The sequence below is a fragment of the Antedon mediterranea genome, chromosome 7 (genome assembly GCF_964355755.1).
Source record: "Antedon mediterranea chromosome 7, ecAntMedi1.1, whole genome shotgun sequence".
In the NCBI taxonomy this organism is placed as follows: domain Eukaryota; kingdom Metazoa; phylum Echinodermata; class Crinoidea; order Comatulida; family Antedonidae; genus Antedon; species Antedon mediterranea.
The window spans coordinates 21,323,296-21,346,847 of NC_092676.1; the positions used below are offsets into that span (position 1 = coordinate 21,323,296).

General features: G+C 33.1%; 1 protein-coding gene across 3 annotated transcripts; it reads right to left on the reverse strand.

Annotated features, from left to right (window-relative positions):
• Positions 1-237: 237 nt before the first annotated feature.
• On the reverse strand, positions 238-22,823 carry LOC140055167 (nucleosome assembly protein 1-like 1). Of its 3 annotated transcripts, none has more exons than XM_072100405.1 (14): positions 22,789-22,823; positions 22,153-22,192; positions 18,204-18,313; positions 17,638-17,722; positions 17,024-17,165; positions 16,437-16,541; positions 15,670-15,712; positions 15,265-15,407; positions 14,859-14,998; positions 6,674-6,842; positions 6,123-6,236; positions 5,850-5,870; positions 5,592-5,639; positions 238-3,195 (listed from the first exon to the last, which is right to left on the reverse strand). In XM_072100405.1, exons 2-14 carry the CDS (start codon positions 22,167-22,169, stop codon positions 3,163-3,165), a joined length of 1,170 nt encoding a protein of 389 aa, XP_071956506.1. In that variant the 5' UTR covers positions 22,170-22,192; positions 22,789-22,823; the 3' UTR covers positions 238-3,162. The 3 variants fall into 3 exon arrangements, with proteins under 3 accessions (XP_071956506.1, XP_071956504.1, XP_071956505.1); XM_072100403.1 differs by having other exon boundaries at positions 16,413-16,541; XM_072100404.1 differs by lacking the exon at positions 22,789-22,823 and adding an exon at positions 22,489-22,606 and having other exon boundaries at positions 16,413-16,541.
• Positions 22,824-23,552: the final 729 nt, after the last annotated feature.

Genomic DNA, 23,552 nt, shown 5'->3' on the forward strand with positions numbered 1-23,552 from the left:
TGCCTATATGATAGCATTAGTTAACAAGCTTCAAGAAGACACTGGCTATACAATCAAAGATCTACAGACCAATATAATAATTTGCAAAATATACATTTTTGAGAATCCGGAGAGAGCGGGTAAACATTATACCCGGAGGTAGCCTTTAAAGTGGGACTCAATTATTCTATAATTCTTATTTTATATAGTTCTTATCCGAATCGTCTTTACCAACAAAACACTCAACATAAAAACAGATTGACATGTTCATCTTTTAATATACTATTTGACATTAGGTGTATAAATGACGGTGGCTTCGAGACAAGACGATAGGTGCAGAGATAAAGAGCAGGTATATGCCAAAGTTTCACACAATGACTGGGTTCACATTAGAATAATTCTGAATTGTTTGCAAAAAGCATGCATACCATGCAAGTACATGGATAGTGGTTGCAAAACCTTATGCTAGTGTGAACCAGTCACTAGGAAAGCAATGCACTGTGTAATAAGATAATAAAATCTACGTCCCTGGACTTATTATTAGGAAGAGTTTCTCACATCAATGACAGCTAATGGTTCCTACTAACGAACCTTTTTTTTTTTTATTTGACAACAACTAAATGTTAATGATTTCACAGTTATCGTCTTCACACTTAACATGTAGGCGATATAAAAAACACAAATCACCACAATAACTTATCCTCAAAAGAACATACAATGGTATCTTAGCAACTGATACCAGGAATACCAAGATATAGTCATATTTTTTACAAAAATGGTCAGAAATATGACTATACAAAGGCTTGCAATTTTCGTCATATGTACTCACAATTTTATCATGACCTATTAGGATTATAAATCGTCAAAAATATGATATGGCAGTGAGTACATCAAAGACGATTATTCAATTACTGGCTAAATACAAATTTATTCCATCAAAGTATATTTTAAATTTAGAAAAATTTGCAGAAAAAAAATGTTAATTTTGAAGAATCACTAAAATCAAAACAGATTATCTTTTTAAATGTATGCGTTTGTGATAATTTGTAAAAACCTAATGTCTTGATTCCTATGCAAACCAGTTAGACCTTTCCAGTTAAAACTGGTTTAAACTGGAATTTGGTCACTGGTATTTACAAGTATCAACTGGAAATTTCTCCTGGATATTGTCTAACAGTTGTATTGAAGTGTTCAATTTAAATTCTATTTTAAACTTTAATAGGCTAGTAGAAACAATAAAAATTACCTGACAAAATAAAACCAAGTAGTATAACACTACAACAATGGTTTAGTAACTTAAATACAATTTCAAAATAATATTTCATTTCAACTAAATATAAATAAAATATAAACCCTGGTAAAGTTTTCCCTCCAAACACTTAGAGCCACATTTATAGAGACATACAATTTATAGGCCTACTACACATTTCGATATGGTATAATATAATATATATATTTTATAAATGCCACAAGTAAACCAAAGATAATCTCTTAAATTAACAAAAATATTGTTTACCACATTAAAGATTAAATGCCTCTTCATTCAGAAAAGACTAGAAACACAACAACAAATTTATATGTGAATACACTTCAACACCTAAACAACTTTTTGACTGGTGGTAATTGTGAACGGAGGTTTTTATCTTTTTCAAAATACAGTTATTTACATTTCATCACTGAAAATAATTTGTCTACACTCCAAAATAGATTTAAATTAACTTTCTATGCTTTTACTGGAACTGCTCAACTCATTTTCGAGACAATGGTTATGTAGACATCTTTGCATCGACAACACCTGCCTGAATTTACATATTTTGAATGTTGTGTGAACACAGGTAACCATGGTTAACACAGACAGCCTAAGAACAAAGGCTGTACTGCTAACACAGTTCAGCAGCAATGTGAACACAGCTACGCAGCTGAAGATAAAGAGCCCAGGTAACACAGCCAGTCCTGAGAACACAGCTAGGCAGCAATGTAAACACAAAGAGCCCAGTTAACACAGGCAGTCCTGAGAACACAGCTAGGCAGCAATGTGAACACAAAAAGCCCAGTTAACCCAAGCAACAGTAACAAAGGACATATGAAGCCATTATAACACAGGCTGCATTGTCTATGAACATAGGCAGCACTGTGAATACAGTTAAACAAGCAAAAATTGTGCAAAGTGAACCCGTGCATCACTGTAAACACATCTAACACAGTGATCACAACTGTGAAAAGAGGCAGCCCAATTTAGAGCATAGAAACTTTATGAAAACCAACCATAAGAGACTATTATTGTTAGCTTTTATATTTTTCAAGATGTACTGTTCTTAAAAACAAGTAAACAAAATATAATAGAACATTAAACAAACATGGCACCGGGTCAGGTGGTTCAGGTGGAATAGAACATAATTTAAGCTCATACCAGGAATTGGTATCTTACTTATCCTGCACTAGCTAGTGATCTGCCAACTAAAACAATGTATGTCATTGATAATAAAACATAAAATGCAAGTTCAGTTATTTGTGTTTTGTTGTTTGTAAAATTCAAGTGTAACTAAAAAGAATAATAAAAATAAAAATAAATTCTGTAGAAATAATGTTAAGACTAATTTATTTTTCTATGGGGTGGGGTATCATTTTTAAGAACAACACATCTTTAAGTGCTCATATTAACTTTATTATTATGATACATCCATGGACATGCATAGCAAAACAGGCTGAATCTAACTATAGAAAAATCAAGGAATTATTGTTAACAATTAAGCCAGGTTTGTATTCCCAATAGAACGCAGCACAAGGATGTAAGCGCAATACAAGCGACCAATGACAAGTTCTGATAATCAATCGCTTACGTTGCGCTTATGATCCTGTGTTGCGTCCAAGGTTCATCACTACAGTTTAGATTACCAATACAAATTTATAATTGCTTGTTTAAAGGTTAACTGTACATTGTTAAATTATGTCAGCTTGCAAAGTAAGACACAGTAGGAATAGAAAAACATTTAACTTATTCACAATTCAAACTCTTAAACGTTTTGAATAGATTTAAGCTTTCTGCCGTCATTGAAGCACAGTACGTATACTTGACACCAGCGAAATAAAGCAACCATTTCTTCGTCGGGACCATGGAGACGATGATTCAAGGCAACGGTCCAAGACGCACCACATGCGTAATTTTAGGTTCTTTTAGATGATCTATTGCTGCTTGCATTCACTTGGTTTGTTATCCTACAGATTAAAAGAAAAAGTTATAATATATTGACCCCTGAAAAAATGCTTTAAGACATTTTTTTGTTATTAAATATTTCATGTTATTCACTTTGATTAGATTTAAAAAAAAAATGATTTACCTGAAAAAACAAAACACAAAAATAGTCAAATTGTCGGTCAGACAATGGGTTCTTGGTTATATTTAACCATTTAGGTTTATACAGTGGAAAGAAAGAAGAAAATGCGTACCACTAACTTAGATGGCTGATGATATTGGAAATGTAACTAAGTGCTGTATAACATATCATGCAAAATGAAGAATGTCATGCACTATATGTTTGTATGAAAAAAAAAGGTGAACTATCCTATCAAAATTAACCTTTTCATGCACATATAAACGAGAATTCCCAAATGTTAGCTATCTATTGCTTACTCTATGTTCCTGGACATCTGTTAAAAGGCTAGCATTGGCTACAGAAGAATTTGTAATCAAATTATCAATATTCATGTTTTAAGTTTTTAAAGGCCTACCACATGTACTACCTGACCTGCACTTTTTATTCGTGAATTATGTAACTAGTGTAACTACTGTTTACAGTACATGTAGGTCGTCGATATGCATTAGCTCTGTTAATTTAATTCAATGTGCATCTGCCACAGATAAACATACCTCCTTCCCTTTACAACTTGGTGGGAATATTTGGTTTAAAGAGACACCATGTTTAAATCCTAATTGTACGGAGAGATAAAAAATACCATTCCATGTAATTTTTAACATTTTTTGTTGCTGTATTAAAATCTTCACAATTAAATGTTTGGGCATACTGAAACTCTGACACCATTTTCTGAATTTAGTTGCTGTAGCTTTTACGAACACCTTATGTTTCTATTCTTGAACTCAACAAACTTTAAATATAATGTTTTCACAGACAATATTTTTCTAGTTTGAATATCCAGTGTTGCTTCTAGACACCACACTGATTATCTAGTGTAGTGTTGCTTCTAGACAACACACTGATTATCTAGTGTAGTGTTGCTTCTAGACACCACACTGATTATCTAATGTAGTGTTGCTTCTAGACACCACACTGATTATCTAGTGTAGTGTTGCTTCTAGACAACACACTGATTATCTAGTGTAGTGTTGCTTCTATACATTACTCTCCACATATAAATGTTAGTGTTACATATAAATACTACTTGAATATCTATTGTTGCTTCTAGACGCTAGTAAGAATATCTGGTGTTGCGTCTAGACATTACTCTAATCTAGTAGTGTAGCCTAATACACTATACAAAATATTTAGTGTGGCTTCTAACTACACCGGGACTACACTATTCTAAATATCTAGTGTTGCTTCTAGATGCTAAACAGGGACTATCTAGTGTTGGTTTCTAAACACTATTCTAAATATCTAATGTTGGTTCTAGATGCTGCACAGTGACTATCTAGTGTTGGCTAGATGCTAAACAGGGACTATCTAGTGTTGGTTTCTAAACACTATTCTAAATATCCAATGTTGGTTCTAGATGCTGCACAGGGACTATCTAGTGTTGGTTTCTAAACACTATTCTAAATATCTAGTGTTGCTTCTAGATGCTAAACAGGGACTATCTAGTGTTGGTTTCTAAACACTATTCTAAATATCTAATGTTGGTTCTAGATGCTGCACAGGGACTATCTAGTGTTGGCTAGATGCTAAACAGGGACTATCTAGTGTTGGTTTCTAAACACTATTCTAAATATCTAATGTTGGTTCTAGATGCTGCACAGGGACTATCTAGTGTTGGCTAGATGCTAAACAGGGACTATCTAGTGTTGGTTTCTAAACACTATTCTAAATATCTAATGTTGGTTCTAGATGCTGCACAGGGACTATCTAGTGTTGGCTAGATGCTAAACAGGGACTATCTAGTGTTGGTTCTAGATGCTAAACAGGGACTATCTAGTGTTGGCTAGATGCTAAACAGGGACTATCTAGTGTTGGTTCTAGATGCTAAACAGGGACTATCTAGTGTTGGTTTTTAAACACTATTCTAAATATCTAGTGTTGCTTCTAGATGCTAAACAGGGACTATCTAGTGTTGGTTTCTAAACACTATTCTAAATATCTAATGTTGGTTCTAGATGCTGCACAGGGACTATCTAGTGTTGGTTTCTAAACACTATTTAAATATCTAGTGTTACCTTTAGATGCTGCACAGGGACTATCTAGTGTTGGTTTCTAAACACTATTCTAAATATCTAGTGTCACTTCTAGATGCTGCACATGGACTATCTAGTGTTGGTTTCTAAACACTATTTAAATATCTAGTGTTACCTTTAGATGCTACACAGGGACTATCTAGTGTTGGTTTCTAAACACTATTCTAAATATCTAGTGTCACTTCTACAGTATGGCAGGTATTCTTACCTTGGATGGATCATAATCACTGTCTTCATCTTCCTCCTCTTCATTCACCTAAACAATAAATAAATATAAGGTATTAACATGTAGCAGCTAGGGCTAAGGCATTTTATACAGCTTATTTTCATTCATAACCTGAAGAGGTAGTTCAACTACCTTTAATCAAAATGTACATTTAACTATACATCATATGATGACCATTATTTAAATTATATGCAAATTTGATATTTTTTTTACTTAAACAAAACAATTTGATAGATTTACCTCTTCCTCCTCTTCTTCAAACTAAAAAAAACAAAAAAATTATTTAAAAAATTATTTCATTCATTGTAAAAGAGGCATAACTCCCTCCTTCCACAAAACAATATTGCCTGCCCACTTGTTTTTTATAGCACTCTAAATGGTGATAAATGTAATAATGGAAATGGATAGCATAAAAGTCACACTATGGTTCTTTTTATGCTCAACTGGAAACCTACAGTGAATGTGTAAAAATGACCTAAAATTATTTTTTTATTTACGCATAAATAATCTTACTTCATCCTCTATGGCTTCGCCTGTGAAGTACAATACAGCTCGTGGGACAACACGTTCCTTGAAAAAGTGACCAATCTCAAAATCTGCACTCAACAGTGATTCGGTCTCTTCATCCTGGGAGAAAATAGATTTGAAAGTAGGTTGAGAATCAATAAATAAATGCTTCTGCTCAAGATTCCCAACTATTATGAATCGGAAAAAAACCTCAAAAAGGTATGGCTGTCGGGCAAGTCATTAGAGGGTGCTGAAACATAGACACCACATTTTGATGGGGTCTGTACACACATAACAGGTTTGCAGAAAAAGATAAATAAGTAGAGAAAATAGGGAACTTTGGATTTTCGACGAACTAGGACCTTCGTTATTGGTTGTTTGCTAGAATTAAGCTAAAACTGTGCTAAAGAAATTCAGGAAGGATCATGTTCCAATGTCTCGATGTAGTTTCAAAGGTCTCTATTATGTACATAAATCCCCTTTCACATTGCCTTCATTAATGACCTAGGTTAAAGAATTAAAAACAAAATCGGAAACGGTTGGACTTGTGTACTCACCACTTCCACACCCTCTTTTGGTACAGCAGGTGGACTGAAAAAATTGAAAAATGAATCGTTTTGCTCAGTTTTAGTAACCACTCGAGTTGTTCCTTTACCCTTGTGCTTTTGTTTCTTCTTGACGAGTCTCACAGTTATATTTTTGCCTTTCTTCCAATCGATAGTACAACTGTAGAGAAATAAAATTAACGCTGTGGCTAAAGATACGGTACCGTATTCTAACTTCTGTTTACTAAAGATACGGTAAAATTGCATTACGTCATAATCAGCCAATGGGGTGCTGGTACGTGTGTGACGTCATCGTATAAGGACTTTGTGGATTTTTTTCATATCACGAAAACCATGGAGGTATGGCGAAAACAGTGATCAACCGCATTTTCTTTATGCTTTATTTATCGCTATTATCGCCGTCGTGTGTGACAAAAACTAAATGTAGCCTACGTCTGTTATTATTATTGAAAAGCCATGTTGATTTTAATTCTAGAATAGAGAAAACCGTTTTAAAAGAGGCCTAGGCCTACTTACTACGTACTATGTATAACCTCATTATATGAGTTTGTTTGTGTAGGGAAAGCGATGCCAGGCTGTGGCCAGCTGCATATGTGTGCTGTGCGCTGATTTCTGTGACTCGTCAGCCCTGGGGCTTCACTGCTGTCTAAATCATAGTATTTAAGAGCCCCTTTATTGTCCGCATTTGCTTGTTGTTTATGGTCACCATTGTAAACAAAGTTTTAAAAAAATATAGGCCTAAATAGGCCATTTTGAATAAAAATAAAACCCTCATCTGCAGCGCACACACATCCACGCAGCCTGGCGCCGCCGATAGGAATTCTCTACATATTGTATACAACCAACAACAGACGCGGGCTATGGGTAGGTACCTAACATAAAAATTCAAACTTACTGAAACAGATCGAGTCATACATCAAAAAATGAAGGAAAAAAATAGAAATTTAATAACACAAAAATAATTAAAATTCGTCAACATGGTAATTTTTTATAATTTTTTTAATGTTTTTTTTTCATAAAAAATCAGTATAGGCATTTCAATGCATAAGAAAAAAAAAGTGTGGCAATGAAGTGCAATATTCTTAAAAATAGTTTTAAAATTATTATTTAAATTAATTATTTTTCCAAACATGAATCTACCTCTTCTCAACAACAACCAAAACCATTTATGTTATAACAACTCCCCCCCCCCCCCCCGGAATTATTACAAATTGTCTTTTAGTCGAAATCACAAACATACTATACTTGCACACCCAAATCCAATTACTTTATAACAACTTTTTCCCTACCCTCATGATATGCTTTTAGGAGAATTTAATCTACCTGAGATAAAAGGGCTGTTAAATAGTTAAATGTGAAGCTCCCGACAACTCAAATGGCAAGGGGACCAATTTTGGGGCCTCTTTTTTTGTTATGTTTATCAACGATTTTCCCATTGTTCCTCATTATTCTAATGTTTTGTAATGTTTGTTCTTATGTTTGCTGAAGATACAAACCTTAAATAATATGTTGTTGTTACAAGATGATGTTGACAGACTCATTCACTGGTGTAATACCACTCACTGTGTAAAGTTGAAGGTTCTGTTGATATTTTCCTTGATTCGCTTGCATGTTTCCGTCAAAAGGTTTTGTATAATTAATGTCTAAGTTTGTCTAATTTATTATCTATTATATTATATTGTCTTTCAGCCCTGTTTATGGTGACGTGTGGTCACTGTAGTATGATTCAAGATTCAAGAAATTTTATTTGTCTATAAAAATGGAAATTCACTTTGCTTGGTAGATTAAAACAATTGCAACCATTTAAAACGATGATGAAATATAGTATTTTTACAAAATAGTTTTCTTTAAATTTATTTTCTATACATTGTCAATATACATATTTACAAAGTACCTCATTACATCAATATACCTAATCCCTGCATATCCCCTCACAATTTTTTCAAATTTTAAAAATATATTTGGTCTGTAATGGTTTCTGTTGATGATGATTGTGGTTCTGAGATGGTGCATCCAGTTTGACAAACTTTGAGAAATTCTTGACTTTAAAAACATCAAATTTAGCTACTTTCTTTTTAGCAGAATTCTTTACCAAATTAAATACAGTAGATTTTGGATTTACAGCAATATTGTATAATAAAAAATATTTTAGATATCTTCTTATGTCTTTTTTTTGACTTAGGTAAAATATATATATGTATTGTGTCCGTTTTGTATCGAATCGAACCTGCATCGCTTGGTATCTCAAGATAGTGCGGTCTGATAAATTGCAGCAGAGTCAATCCCAGTGGTTCCTCCATACTATGGATCGTCACAACTGTAAAATAATATATATTTAGCATATTTAACTATATATATTTTTTTAAACAAATAAATTTATTTTTTTTTCAATTAAAGAATGTGTTGTTATAAATAAGTGAAAGATAACGAAATACAAGCATTTCAACCAGATGAAAAAAACAAAAAATTAAGGGTCAAAGTTTAAATGGACAATAGACAATACAAAATCATAATCTACACCAGCTTGGGTAAAAACACGCACTCTGATTGGCCGCATTGCAAACTGACAACCTAGCGTACTAATATTCATACGGGTTATTGTTATTAATGAAAAATATTTATTTGCAATCTTTTAAAATCGCTGTATTCTAAAAACTTTAGTACCAAAACATAATTGAATGTTATAAATCAAACATTGTTTTATTTTATTTCCTACATATTTAGAGTGATTTAGAGTGAAATATATTATGTATACAAAGTAGTCGACATAGACCGTCAAAGGCCTATTCTTTAACCAGGGAGATACATCCCTGCGTTAACACTACATCCTATGCTATGCTAGGTAAACATTTGGAAAAAATACAAAATTTCAACATCTAAAAATTCCATTGTAACATCTATCAATATACACAAAACTTATGTCAAAATAATCGTAATAGCATGTAGTATATGGACTGAAACATGAAAATAATGGACTAACTCACTTTTTATGAAAAAAAGACGTGTTTTGATGAGGCATATTTTCGAATCGTTGTAACTCATGAAATGAACATCAGAAAAAAAAAGAAAAAATTTCCCAGCTTTAGAACAACTTCCTGTTGACATTTTGCTACCAATAATGTCATCATTAGCCAACCAGAAGTAATTTTAAAGATTTTTTTAAAAAAGGACCTTCAGCGCGAACTGAATATCAGGTCACACTTTTTTGGCGACATCAAAAAGGGGCGTGTCACCATAAGTTGCAGGTACCTACTATGGGGCATGAGCCAAAAAGAGGCCTAGAAAACGAATTTCGTGATCTCCTAACGGGGGGGAGGAAGATATTCACACAGTTTATAGTTAATAATTAGATTAACACAAATTCAGCCGGTCCCGCTTTCAAAAGTTACGCAATAAGTGTAATTTTAGGTGTAAAAAAATCGAATTTCTCAACATAAAGAAATAGCGCCCTCTATTTTGTATATTTTCTGTTAGTGTTAGTACTGGATAAAATACAATCGTTCCATTGGAATAACTTATACTGTATCTTTCTTTCACATTTAACATGCAATATTTTTATCATAATTTTGAGATTAATATTGTAGTCCTTGTAAGAAATGTATCTGTTAGTAAACCTTAATTAATATTTATTTAAGCACGCTGAAAAGAAGATGCATTTTCAATCTTTATAATTCATGACTATGCTGTCACAAAATATTTATTAATACTATCTCTCCTATATAATTGCAACTTTTTGTTTTCATTGGATGCATAACATAGAATTAAAATCAATTAGTAATAAATCAAATGTTGCATTATTGTTTTCATTGTAGATGTATAACATAGAATTATAATCAATTAGTAACAAATAAATGAAATTATTACAGCAAAGTTTCTTATAATACTCCTGTTTCTTAATATTGCTTATCATCTCATGGGTTCTTTATTTTATACTTTCTCATGGTTTATCCGTTACGTTACAAAATAGTTAAGTTACAAAATAGTTTAATATAAATTTAAATTTTATAGGCATATTAATGTATTGTAAGCATCAAAGTAGAAAGTTTCTTATAATACTCCTGTGTCTTAATATCGCTTATCATCTCATGGGTTCTTTATTTTATACTTTCTCATGGTTCATCCGTTACGTTACAAAATAGTTAAGTTACAAAATAGTTTAATATAAATTTACATTTTATAGGCATATTAATGTATTGTAAGCATCAAAGTAGAAAGTTTCTTATAATACTCCTGTGTCTTAATATTGCTTATCACCTCATGGGTTCTTTATTTATACTTTCTCATGGTTCATCCTTTACGTTACAAAATAGTTAAGTTACAAAATAGTTTAATATAAATTTACATATTATAGGCCTATTACATTAAAATCATGTAGACCAAGTAAAATGAACATTTGTAAACCATAAATTACACTTAAACTACACTAAAAAGTTCTTCCTGCTCAAACTCTTCCTCATCATCGCTATCATCTCCATCAATTTCAAACATCTGATGTATGAAGAAGATTGTTACAGTTTTTGCACGAGCATAATTCTGTACAAGAGAATCCTAAGGATACACAGCATTTTTCATTTGCAACCCCTTCATTGCATTTTGACTTTTTACATGACCAGGATTACAATTCGAGAATGCTGTGTAGAGCAGGTTGCTTCTCCATCCAGTCAATTACGAGTTTATTATCGGCCATCTTCCACCCATTTCCAACAGGAGATGGAGCATTTTGTTGTTGAATAAAACTAGCTTTGTGAATTGAAGCTTGAGAATTGGCATGCTGAATATGTTTATATACAGTATCTTTATTGTGTGGCATCATATTTTCAGCTCTTACATTCATTGAGAACATTGCATACCTTACTTCATTGACAGATTGGTTCTTGTGACAATACTGTACATACAAATGTTTCTAGATCACAAAGTAATTCATCTGAAAGTTTGCTGGTAGAATTGCCCAATGAAAAGAATGCATAAATTAGAGTTTTCCATTACGAGTTTCATTGCCTTCACTTTACCGTTCCCAAAAAAAGCGCTGACTGAATCGCATCCTGTGAAGCAATGTAGTCTAATTAATGCATTTGAAACATCATTTCCAATATGTTCCTGAATAGCCTGCAGATGAATTGTTCGGAGATTAGCATCTTTTCCAGTATTGAAATATAGGTGAGAGCCATGCAGACTTTTGCAAAATGCCAATCCAATAATAAAAACATCATCAGTGTCAGGGCTGATTGTAACAATATCTTTACCACCATGGTGTGCAGCATACTTCGCATACAGAAACATTCTGGTGTCTGCCTCTTCTTGATTAAAACTTTTCCATTTGATTCTGAAATAGAATGGCATAATAATGATGATGTTATGAATACATTTATTCCCTTGAGGTGATCTGCTTCACACATGCTTCATATTTGAAAGAAGAACTTGATTAGCAGATAAAAATGTTTTCAACTGTTCTGGAATTTGCTGTTCGGCTTTTGGTATTTTAATTGTTTGTGAGCCGATGGCTACTCTTCGACTTCGTTCAGCATTTTTTATGCAGTTTGTGTAATTGCTACATGTGATCGCAGAACTCTCCTTCGTTTAGTAACTCTTCTGTTGACTCTAATCCTTCAAATTCTTCTGTAAAAAAAAAGAATACTAATTAATATTTATGATTCTAAATGTTTGTGTAATAAGTATAATAATATAATCAGTTCAGTATCATCTATACACTATTTAATATTGCAGTACAAGAATTCAAATAATATGTCTCAAATAACAACATAAAGCATCAGGTTGGTCCATTCTGTCCTTGCCTGAGGCTACTTGCCAAGGTTTGCATGTGTTATGCGCGATTTGAATGATTTGCGCAATTTGAAATTGCGCAAAAAAATCCTTGCGCAATTTGAAATTGCGCAAAGAATTCTTGCACAATTTAAAATTGCGCAAGGATTTTTTTGCGCAATTTCAAATTGCGCAATCAACTTGCGCAATTTCAAATTGCGCAAGAAAATCTTTGCGCAATTTTAAATTGCGCTGCACAATTTGTAAATTGCGCAAGATAGTTCTTGCGCAATATGACACCTTTGCGCAATTTGAAAACGAACTGTAAATTTTCCCATACATGGCTAGGCTAGGCCTAGGCAGAGGAGTTTAAAATTTAGTATTTTATTATATAAATAAGACCATTTCAATGAAGATAATGTTTAATACTCACTTTTTAAGTTTTTAATATTAGTTTAAGCTAGGCCATGTAACCTAGTCAGTATCAGTAGTCCAGACCCTAGCTAGGCTAGAGTAGGCCTAGTATAGCCGGCCGCCCGCGCCGCGCCCGCCTGGTGGAACGTCACCACCGCTTCGTTTTCCTTCGTCGGTTCTTCGACGGTATGCTAACTTATAACAATATTTGCACTACTAAAATAAGGAAATGTGATATTTATCTTTAATTTTGAATCATTCTTAGAAATTAAATACTATAAAAATATGGGTGTGCATGATTTCACAATCTGTCGAAAAACCTTGCGCAATTTGCAGATTACTTGCGCAATTTAATACGTTGCTTGCGCAATTTGAAACACATGTTTCAATTCAAATTGCGCAAGGATTTTTTTTGCGCAATTTCAAATTGCGCAAATCGTTCAAATCGCGCATAACACATGCATTACCACATTGAATAATAAAATGCAAATGTTTTTTTCCCAAGATGGAGGTACCATCAAACTAGGTTCACTACACAATAATACTGGGGCCACCCTAGCTAGGCCTAATTCATATTGTAATTATGGGTTCATTTTTTGTTGGCCCAGATATTTAAAAAAAATTATATACTAGGCCTAGCCTACTCTACGTAGGCTTAATACATATTAAAAAAATAAACTTTGTAGACTACCCACCGCCAACCTACCTAGAGCTAGGCTTTTTTTAGCAAGCAAGGCAGTATGATATGAACTAATTACTAGGCCTAGCTAGTAGGGGCCTAGCCTAGGCTAGACCTATCATTAAAACAAATAGAATTTACCTTCTTCATTGTTGGATGAATTAACATCCTCTATTTCATATTTTACTGCTCGCCTTTGTTTGCTACAATCAGTGAAATATTGATAGCATCTTTTTATGACATCCAGGTCGCCAGGAATTGGTAACAAGTATTGGTAAGCTCCTCTCAATATTTTCAAAAGGATTTGCGGCTACAAAACTCCTTTTGATTGCCGCTTAGATTGCACCAACTTTTTGTACACATTAAAAAAGTTTTCCATTTGGTTTCTGTGAATGTTAATATTGTCCCAGAATTAGATGTATTGTGTCAATAACAACGTTTTTGATCATCAGAAGATGACATCTTCCTGCTCCGCGCTCCAGAAGAACAACACATGTTTGTTTACGATCGTCTAGTAGCCGTATCCCGCTGTGTAAGGGAATCTGATTGGACAGTTACTGTTGCACAGCTCCATGAGTTAAAAGACAAATTTTTTGATTGGTCAATTGTGCGACCTGTACTGACCTACAAAAATCTTCTATATCGCAATAAAATACATATAAAAACAAACATATTTCGTTGACGCGTAAAATTTACAAGCGGGACCGGCCAGTTTAAGGTTATCTATATTTTTGTTATAATTGTCATAGCAATTTTATTCTCCCCCCCCGATAGGGGATCACGAAATGAAACGATAGAAGGCCATGCCGATGACGTCACACACGTACCAGCACCCCATTGGCTGATTATGACGTAATGCAATTTTACCGTACCTTTAGTAAACAGAAGTTAGAATACGGTACCGTATCTTTAGCCACGGCGTAAAATTAATGTAATTAACAAAGAAACTAAAGCATAAATAGTTTATTAAACGTGAATAAACTGACAAGTTTCTTCAGGCATACTACAGATTCATTTTATTTAGTCATGTTAAAATATTTAAAACATATGAAATTTGTTTCCAGAGACAAAATTTATACAAATTCATTTAAAAATACATCAACAATTCAAAAAATGTGGTTAAAACAAGGTTTCCAAGTTTAAAATACAAATATTTAAAATACAGATTACTTTATAAAACTTTATTCGTATTGCACTTGGGAGAAAATAATCTATGTCTAATTTCCAGTTATTTACGCCGAAGCGTTATTACAATATTCAAGAACCATCTGGGAGACCGGCTAGTGAAGAGAGTGTACAAAGGAATGCAAGTAAATAACTTACCCTACGGAACTAATAATTTCTGGTCCTTCGTAGCTGAATGGATCAGACTCGTCAGGTTCACATTTCATTGTATAGTGTTTCTTAAGAACTTGATTTGTGAAAAATACATTTTCTTCAAAATGGAATTCTAATGTAAAGCCCTGTGGTAAAATAAAAAAAAAAACAATTGATCAACCAATCACAGAATGAAGAGCTGGATGATTAAAATCATGCAGCATTACAACATTTTCAGTAACCACTTTCTTAAACTAGATTTAAACTTTCAGAATTCTACAAATGCCAATTCAATTTAATTTCTTTCATTTCGGAAATATTTTAATTTTTTTTCTCTTTTGTGTATTATTTCGGAAATATTTCATCCATATCAAAAGAAAAAACAAAATCTAATATAATGTTTATTCATTACCATATTTGGATTGTCGCAGTATTGAACTTTGACATCTTTAAGATGCTTCAGGATTGGTTCATCATGTTCTTGTACCATATCTGCCAGTAGGTCTACATTCTTTAATATCGTTAACCAAAACTCTGGTATGCCTGATGGGTTCTCTGCAAAAAAACAAACAGTTTAAACATAGAATAACCTGTATAATGCAACAACAATCTTAAGAGCCACATTAAAAATAAATAAATTATTATAATCTTATGTTTAAGGTCTTATACCCTGCAAGAACATCCTGTTGCACTCAATCTATAATGATCTTGTGTTCTATTAGCTATTATATAATGGTAATTGTGTTATTTATTTAAATAAAAGATATGTTTTAATAATAAAAAATGAACTTTGATTTCTTTTGTTCTAAAAACTAACCCTCTTCTTTATCTTCTATTTGGGCTTTCTCCTTCAGTTCATCCTGTAATAAAATAAATAATTTTATTAAATCAAACTACTGTATGTCGGTGGTGGTTGGGGTAAACGAACATGTAATTTAGGAATTAAAAATAAACACATGGTTTTATGTTCACCCCAGGAGCGTATTTGGTACAATACAGAGTGGCGATACATATGAAAACCTGCCAAATGTCTTTGTATGGTAAGGAATTAAAAAACACAGTACTAAACAGATCCGTTTCTAATCAAAGTTCTTGTTTGTCACAAATAATCAATACATATATACAATATAGAAAAAATACCACGGAAGTGAAACAATTTTGTAAAATGGGTCTTTGAAATACTTCTGTTTTTACATATTAACACACATAAAATATTAAACATCAAATACAAATTATAACTATTAATAAAATAGTAATTTAATTAATATGGAAGGTTACAAATAAACGGATGAAATTCCACAAATATCTATTGAGGTACTCTCCAATTATGTGGCCCTACCACGAAGTACACAGACGGTTGGGTCGTAAATATCGTCAACTGATACAATCCCTATTCAGACAATTACTAGTCACAGATGGAAAGAACACCATGAAACAACACCATATACTAACATCATAGACAATTGAATTAAAATGTTAGTTACCTATCAAAGACAGTAGCAATGATGGTATGGACACGATGGTGAAGATGAATTGATACAAACCCCAAATTTAACTTACAACAGACCCTTTTGGCTCACTTACAGCAAGCTTGTTATCCCCCTCTTCCTCCTCTTCTTCGTCATCGCTGCTCTCCCATTCACAGTCGGAATCTGTCGGCTCTATATGTGCTGTAACTATATCTTTCCTCTGAAAATAACAAAAGAACAAAAATATTGGTTTTATAACAAATCTAAATGTGCTGTAACTATACCTTTCCTCTGAAAAAAAACCAAAACAATATTTGTTTTATAACAAATTTAAAACTTGCGTACAAGGTTTGAGTGGGAGAGTGTGGATGCTTCTATACTATAACAGCTTATTAAATACTTGAGGAAACGTAGCTCTGTGTTTAAAGTATCTGTCTATTGCAAAGTATTGACTTAGTTTCTGACAATATAATTTATTTTCTAGATTTCCTAGTGCGCCGTTCCGCAACATATGGGTCACAAACAAAAATTTATTTTGTCAGCTCAAATACGTAATGTTGGGTCGCAAGAATTCACAAAATAGGATGATGGGGTTGCGGTTAAAAAAGTTGCGGAACGCTGTTCTAGTTGATAGTTTTTTACTGAACATCACTTTTAAATAAAGTCATGCATAAACACAAACATAAATATTGAATAGCATACCTTATCATAAAGATTTTCATAAAGTTTAGCATATTTGCACTCTAATTGATGGACCTCCTCGTAGAACTTTGCTTCTAATTTTGTGTGGTTTAGCTGTAGCTTTTTCAAGGCTTTGATACGACGCTTCACAACTTTTGGTAAACTAAATAAAAAACAATTATTCAAATCATTTAAAATAATTTGCAAATAAAGATATGTTGTTACCAAAACATAAATTCAAAACAAGATTTTCAATAGGCCAGTTTGCATTCTTATTCAAGTTATTAAGACAAACAAAAATAATGATATTGCTTATCAAAAGTACAAAGTATTTAAATGCTTACATTGATCATAAACTGGACTTTTGGGTAATATGCTCTGGGCCTTTAAACTAATAATACCATATGGTATTATTTTAGCCAAAATGTATAAATATTATGTAACACTAAAATGCTTGATATTTCAATTATTTTTCAGGGGGACTATTATAATCAAAAACCATATCAACTGTTGAAATTTAATTAATACTGTTTTGTTTTCTCTAAAGAAAGCTATCCAATTAATACATATTTGCCATCAATTAAACACATATCGAGAATATTTATTGCAAAATAGCCCATTGCAGCGATACTGACCTTTCAATATAGCCACTTCGTTGACCAACAAGACTATCTAATTGATGTTGTAGTGATGCTAACACCTGGGGGTTCTGTAAAACCACTGCAAAATACAAATTATAAAATAATTAGTTACCAGTACAATGAATAATTTAACATAAAAACAAATACAGTTCAAGACTCAGTACACTCAGAATACAGAACACTTTTAAAACCAACTTATTTTTTTCCGCATAACAGCTACAGTACTTAACAAAATTTACCTCCCTCCCTCCCTCCGCTAAAACTCCAAAGATATTTCTGCTTCTCACAAACCTCTGCAGACATGCGATGGAAATGAAAATCGCAGTTATTTACTCTTCGAATGGGTAGCATGATTTTTGTTGATATGAAATGCTGGATTCGCATGAACAAATTAGCCTGGTGGAAATGTAGGCAATAGCATCAGGTTGTATGTGTCAAGTTGTCTCCAAAGAGTCACCATACTGTGATGCATCATAGGCCTAGGGAGCACACTGGACATGGTGGGGTAGTGATGCAGGTTTGAGTAATATACTGTATGTTTTTTAATGGGTTAGACTTACGGTTAACCTTATCATCTGTAACATTTCCCTGTATTTCTTCCACCTCCTCTACATCATCCATTGAATCTCCCCCTGGTCCTGCTTCCATGTTAGCTACAGCATCACTGGCCCTACAGGAGGAAAATTACAAATATAATATCTGCACTGATCAATACTCACTGTATATTGATCAATAAGCAACAACAATGAAAAAAGCAGAGTATAGTTATTAGCCCGAATAAAAAAAAATGCATCTTTCATAGAAAAACAGATTACAAATCAGCATACCATTAAAAGATTAATCTTGTAAAAAAAACACCAAATAAATATGGTGGAGAGAAAGATTATAATCTCTCTATTCAATGGCCAATATTAATCATCAACTATCAAAGGACATACAGTTTGTTTATTTTGTTTCTGTTACTCATCTAATTTTAATAAAAAGATAAACTAAATATTAAAATAAAAAATAATAATACTAATGATTATTACAATTATTATGGGAAATTAAAGGAACATCACTAAATTAAACAATATCTAATGATATCTCCATTTAATAAAATGCTCGATACAATAAAACATTTTGCCTGAAATTATTTATAGTAGACAAAAACAAGCCGAGATAATTTATTCCACATGACTTACTACAGTGTACTATGACACAAGTGGCAAGACCACAATGTAAGGATGTCATACTCTCGTGTGAGCTGCCTGTAATTTATGGCTAACCCAAATTAATCTTCCCATTCACAGACAAATCATTAAGAATCTAGCAACGGCTAGCAATTGTTATTCACTCACTGGCTGCATGCCGTGCATAATGTTTCTTAAATTCATGCTTGGCAATGGCATACTACATTAAAAAAGCCATGGTTTTAGTTACTAACTGAGATAGATTTGAGATATTGAAATGACGGACGATAGTCATGCATTATATATAATTATATATATATATATATATATATATATATTCGGATTGCCTTCATATTTTTTTTAAACAAATCTCACTGTCTACACAAAATGCTCCTTTTAGATTTTGGTTATATAAATAGCCTAGAATATTAACTCGACAAATATGGAATAATCAGCAATTATGCATGTTTACCAACTATAGATTAATAGTACAGACAGTTAAAAAGATTTTGAGAATTTAAATTTAAAACATGCATGCATATTTTTTTTTACAGGGGAATAAAATGGGGATCAGAGGAAAGGGGTCAATGTGGGCGTGGTTTAAGTATGTGTATATATTTATATATCCATTTAAATATGAGGAAAAAATTGACAAAAATAATAATTGCCTCTTGACCTTCATTTTAATATTTAAAATAAACATTTTCCTGTTTTCCATCCTAAAATATTCCATAAGTACTGTACATGTATGTATTATTAGATATATTTTATACTTGTGTTTTATCTTACTTATTTTTTAATTGTAAATTTAACAATGTTTGTTGCAATAAATGGATTTGATTTGATATCATTTAGAACACTTCTTAGATTTTTCACAGTAAATAGTCTGCATTGATAAAACATAGAATAGAAAGAAAAAACCACCCAACAGACAAATTAAACAGGCTCTTTAATTAAGAGTGGCAGCTGGTCTTGTAATAGTGAAGTACAGTTACTAACTGTTTGTTAGACAATAATTAACCTATATCGATGAGACCATATTTTTATATTTGTTCGTTAAAGATTATATAAAAAATAAATGTCTAGGCCTACAGTAGATCAGTTTGTTCAGCTTTTGGCCAGGTCAGTAAAAAAAATGCAGTCTTAGGATGATTCGGCCTTGGCAAAATAGTCATCAAATTGGTGAGCTGAAAGTCCAGGGCTGCAAATTTGTGTTTAAGCAACCAAATTTAAACTATACTATAATTCTAGATTAGTTAGTCCCACTAATTAATAAATAACTTAATTCTTCACAAATTAAATTAACAAATTATTAACATATTAGGACTTCATGATGAAAATCATATGTTTACAATGCATAATTGTTCTACTGTCAAAGATGTATTCAGGGCATCACGTATGCAAAACCCAGGAGAGCAACAAATCGCTCTCCTCAAATCACCGAGGAGAGCAATTCGCTCACCTTGCAAAAATTTTAAATCGCTCTCCTCAAATATTTATGTTGAAGTTGAAGGATGGTCGCCCTTATTAAAAATGGCTGGCCCTTATTAATTTTTTGTACACATTTTTTTGACCGACAGGGGATAACCCCCCCCCCCCCCCCCCGGGCACAACAAATGTATACTGTACCTCTCCCCTAAAATCCACCACACCCACCTTTACACACAATATTTTCCGTGGGGATCGTATTATTCTACAGTACAAAAAACTCAAGCCAATTTTTTTTTTATGGCCTGCCTGGGTAGATTGGGTTTCAGGAGCCTGGAGAATCCTGTCCTGGCCAACTATATGCCTTTAGCCTAGCTTTTCTAGCCTAGCTTGTTGGCCTAGAAATCAGACAGAAAACCTGAAAAGTATTTACCTGCAATTCATAAATTATACAATTCTAACATGCAACAGCCATTAAAATATTGATAATAAGTTACAAAGTGTCATTTTAAAATAATTAAGAAAGATATTTGATCGTGTTTACATGTGTCACACATGGGCGCACGCACAATAGGGGGGAGGGCTGAGAGAGCTTCTAGAAGATGCTGACGTCACACATCAGCACGTGTTTTGAGGAGGATTTGAGTGACCAAAATTGGTTAGAACTTTCGAAGAAATAATCCATCTTCAAAATGACATAATTAAAGCAACCAGCAGCTAAGCTTTTTTAAATAATAAACATTATATTTAGGCCTCCTATATTAATGTTTCCTTTTAAAATTAAATATATTTTATTAACTCGTTCCATAAAAACATAAAGGGAAAAATTATTGGTTGGGACATGATCTGCCTGTAAAGGAGGTGTTTCTATGACACCGTACTGGTTGCACTATGAGGCGATGAAGTAAACTCGCCCTTGAATGCGCGCAGGCAGGGGAATCCCCTTTGTTGGTACCTCGCACTGTGAGATGGAGCGCGATGAATTGCTCTCCTTTTCGAAGGTTGTTGATTGCGATCGCGCTCGCGATCCTTAAAAACGAGGGACTGCCATTAGGCTTGTAGCTTTATAACTTAGCTTATATATTATTAGCCTAGGCCTAGATTGGTTTTAACTTTTAAAAATCCACGTGTTTTTAGGCCTCTTGACAGAAAAATCAACACTGTCAAAAGCTAGGCTCTATTTTGAAAATTAAGGAGCGCGATAAATTGCTCTCCTCGAAGCCTGTTGAGGAGCGCGGAGGAGCAGGCGCTCCTTATAAATGATGCCCTGATGTATTGTCACCCAAAACATAAAAAATGAAGATTAATAAAATCAGACTTTACATAAGCCATTTTTCAATTTTAATAAAGTTATTCACTTCTGTGAAAAAAATTGTTATTTCACTTTTATATAAAGACATTTGTTGAACAAAACAGTTGATTTTAATCAAAAATATATAATCAAAAATATATATCTTTAATTTTAGGTGACAATACAGTACATCAGACCTCCCACTATTTATCTGTTTAGCAATATACTGTAGCAGGCCTTTTCTTTTATTTAAGGTGAGCGAGTGCGATCGCTCACCTAACACACTCCTAAACTGCCCTTGAGGAGTGTGTACAGCACCCCTGAATGTACAGGTCTTTTCTTTTAAGGTGAGCGAGTGGGATCGCTCACTTAACACACTCCTAAACTGCCCTTGAGGAGTGTGTACAGCACAGGGTACAGCACCCCTGAATGTACAGGCCTTTTCTTTTGAGGCGAGCGAGTGCGATCGCTCGCCTAACACACTCCTAAACTGCCCCTGGGGAGTGTGTACAGCACCCCTGAATGTACAGACAGTATTGAGTGCAATTTGTACTATTGTAGCACATCTACAATTTTAAAAAGACAAGGCCTGCTGTAGCATGTTTACCCTGTACTTACTGATTGTTTTCTGCCATTGTAAAGACAGTCTTGTGTATCTCTGAAATTCAAATTAATAATTATGATAAAGTACATTGGGAAAATGGCATCATCTTAAACAGAAATTCCGCAAACATTGTTGAAGGGCCACAGGGCAGTTTGAGAAATGTAGAAATTGTAATTTAATTATATTATTATTATAGGCTAATTAATTTTACCACTGGCTGCTGACTGGTTGGCCTAGGCCTAGGCCCTAGGCCTAGCTTGCAAACTAAAGTCCAATTAAGAATTTAACAATGCTTGATTTTATTTCACAACAGTAAGCCCAGCTTACTATCAAGTAAGTGGGAGCCGTACCTAGGCTAGCCTAGGCCGCTACGTTTTATTTTAAATCATCTCAACCTGCAACAAGACGTGCAAGAGCAATCGATGTGTGCGGCTAGTGCATCAACACGCACGGTGGACTTCTTCACCGGATACTGAGCAGAACAATACAAATATTCGAGCTTAGAACCATGAAATTTATCGTTTTAAATATCCCTTAATTATTAATACGTTTTACTACATGTTATATTATTAACAACATTTTACAAAATTATCAAAATACATTTTCATCACATTTTAATGACGATTACGTTTTCGTTAATCGGTACTTACATTCTTCCAACATACACCACGCTGCAATATGGCGGGGAACATAGACAGAGAATGATTGGTCAGTGTGTGACGTACGGTTACGTCATTATAACGGTTTGGCCAATCAAAGTGCTCAGTTTAATTGGTACAAGTGGCGCGAAAATATTTTTTTTTTGTCGTGACTGGGTTAACCCAAAATTTATTTAATAAAATATTAATTAATTGAGATACCGTATTTATTCGTTTATTGTTCACAACGGATTTTAGGAGGGCGTTTATTAGGGGAAACGTGTATATTATTTGTGTGTAGTAGGCCTATAATTTGGTGTAAAACATAGGCCTAATCAAATAAATATATCCCCTAATGCAACACAATTAATATCAAAAAGCGGATAAAATACAGTAATAATTGTATCAAAATGCCTGGTAACTTATAGAATGTGTCAATCAATGAATTCTAGTTTGAAGGAGGTGAGGGAGGGGGATTTATTCAAAGGGGTTTTTTTTAAATAAATGTGATGTCATTATTAAATACAATCATCTTTACAATTTAATCAATCAATGTTAACAAAATGCTTGTAATATCAATTACTTTATTTTATTATGTTCTAAGCCTACATCTACAAGTGTACAACAAACTTTTTTTTATACAAAATGATCAAGTAGGCCTACACACCATGCCGCATGCTCAGATGATTTATTCTTATAAAAATAAAAATGTGATTATTTGAAACTATTTCATTATTATACTCATATTGCTATTTATTGATTGTCACTACTAGACA

What these genes read in the sequence shown, in the direction of transcription:
- LOC140055167 (XM_072100403.1), bottom strand. An exon ending in ATGAAAATCTTTATGATAAG is followed by an intron (nt 16,542 to 17,023) that starts GTATGCTATTCA and finishes TGTTATTTTCAG; the next exon opens with AGGAAAGATATAGTTACAGC. An exon ending in CAAAAGAGGGTGTGGAAGTG is followed by an intron (nt 6,237 to 6,673) that starts GTGAGTACACAA and finishes ATTTTCTCCCAG; the next exon opens with GATGAAGAGACCGAATCACT.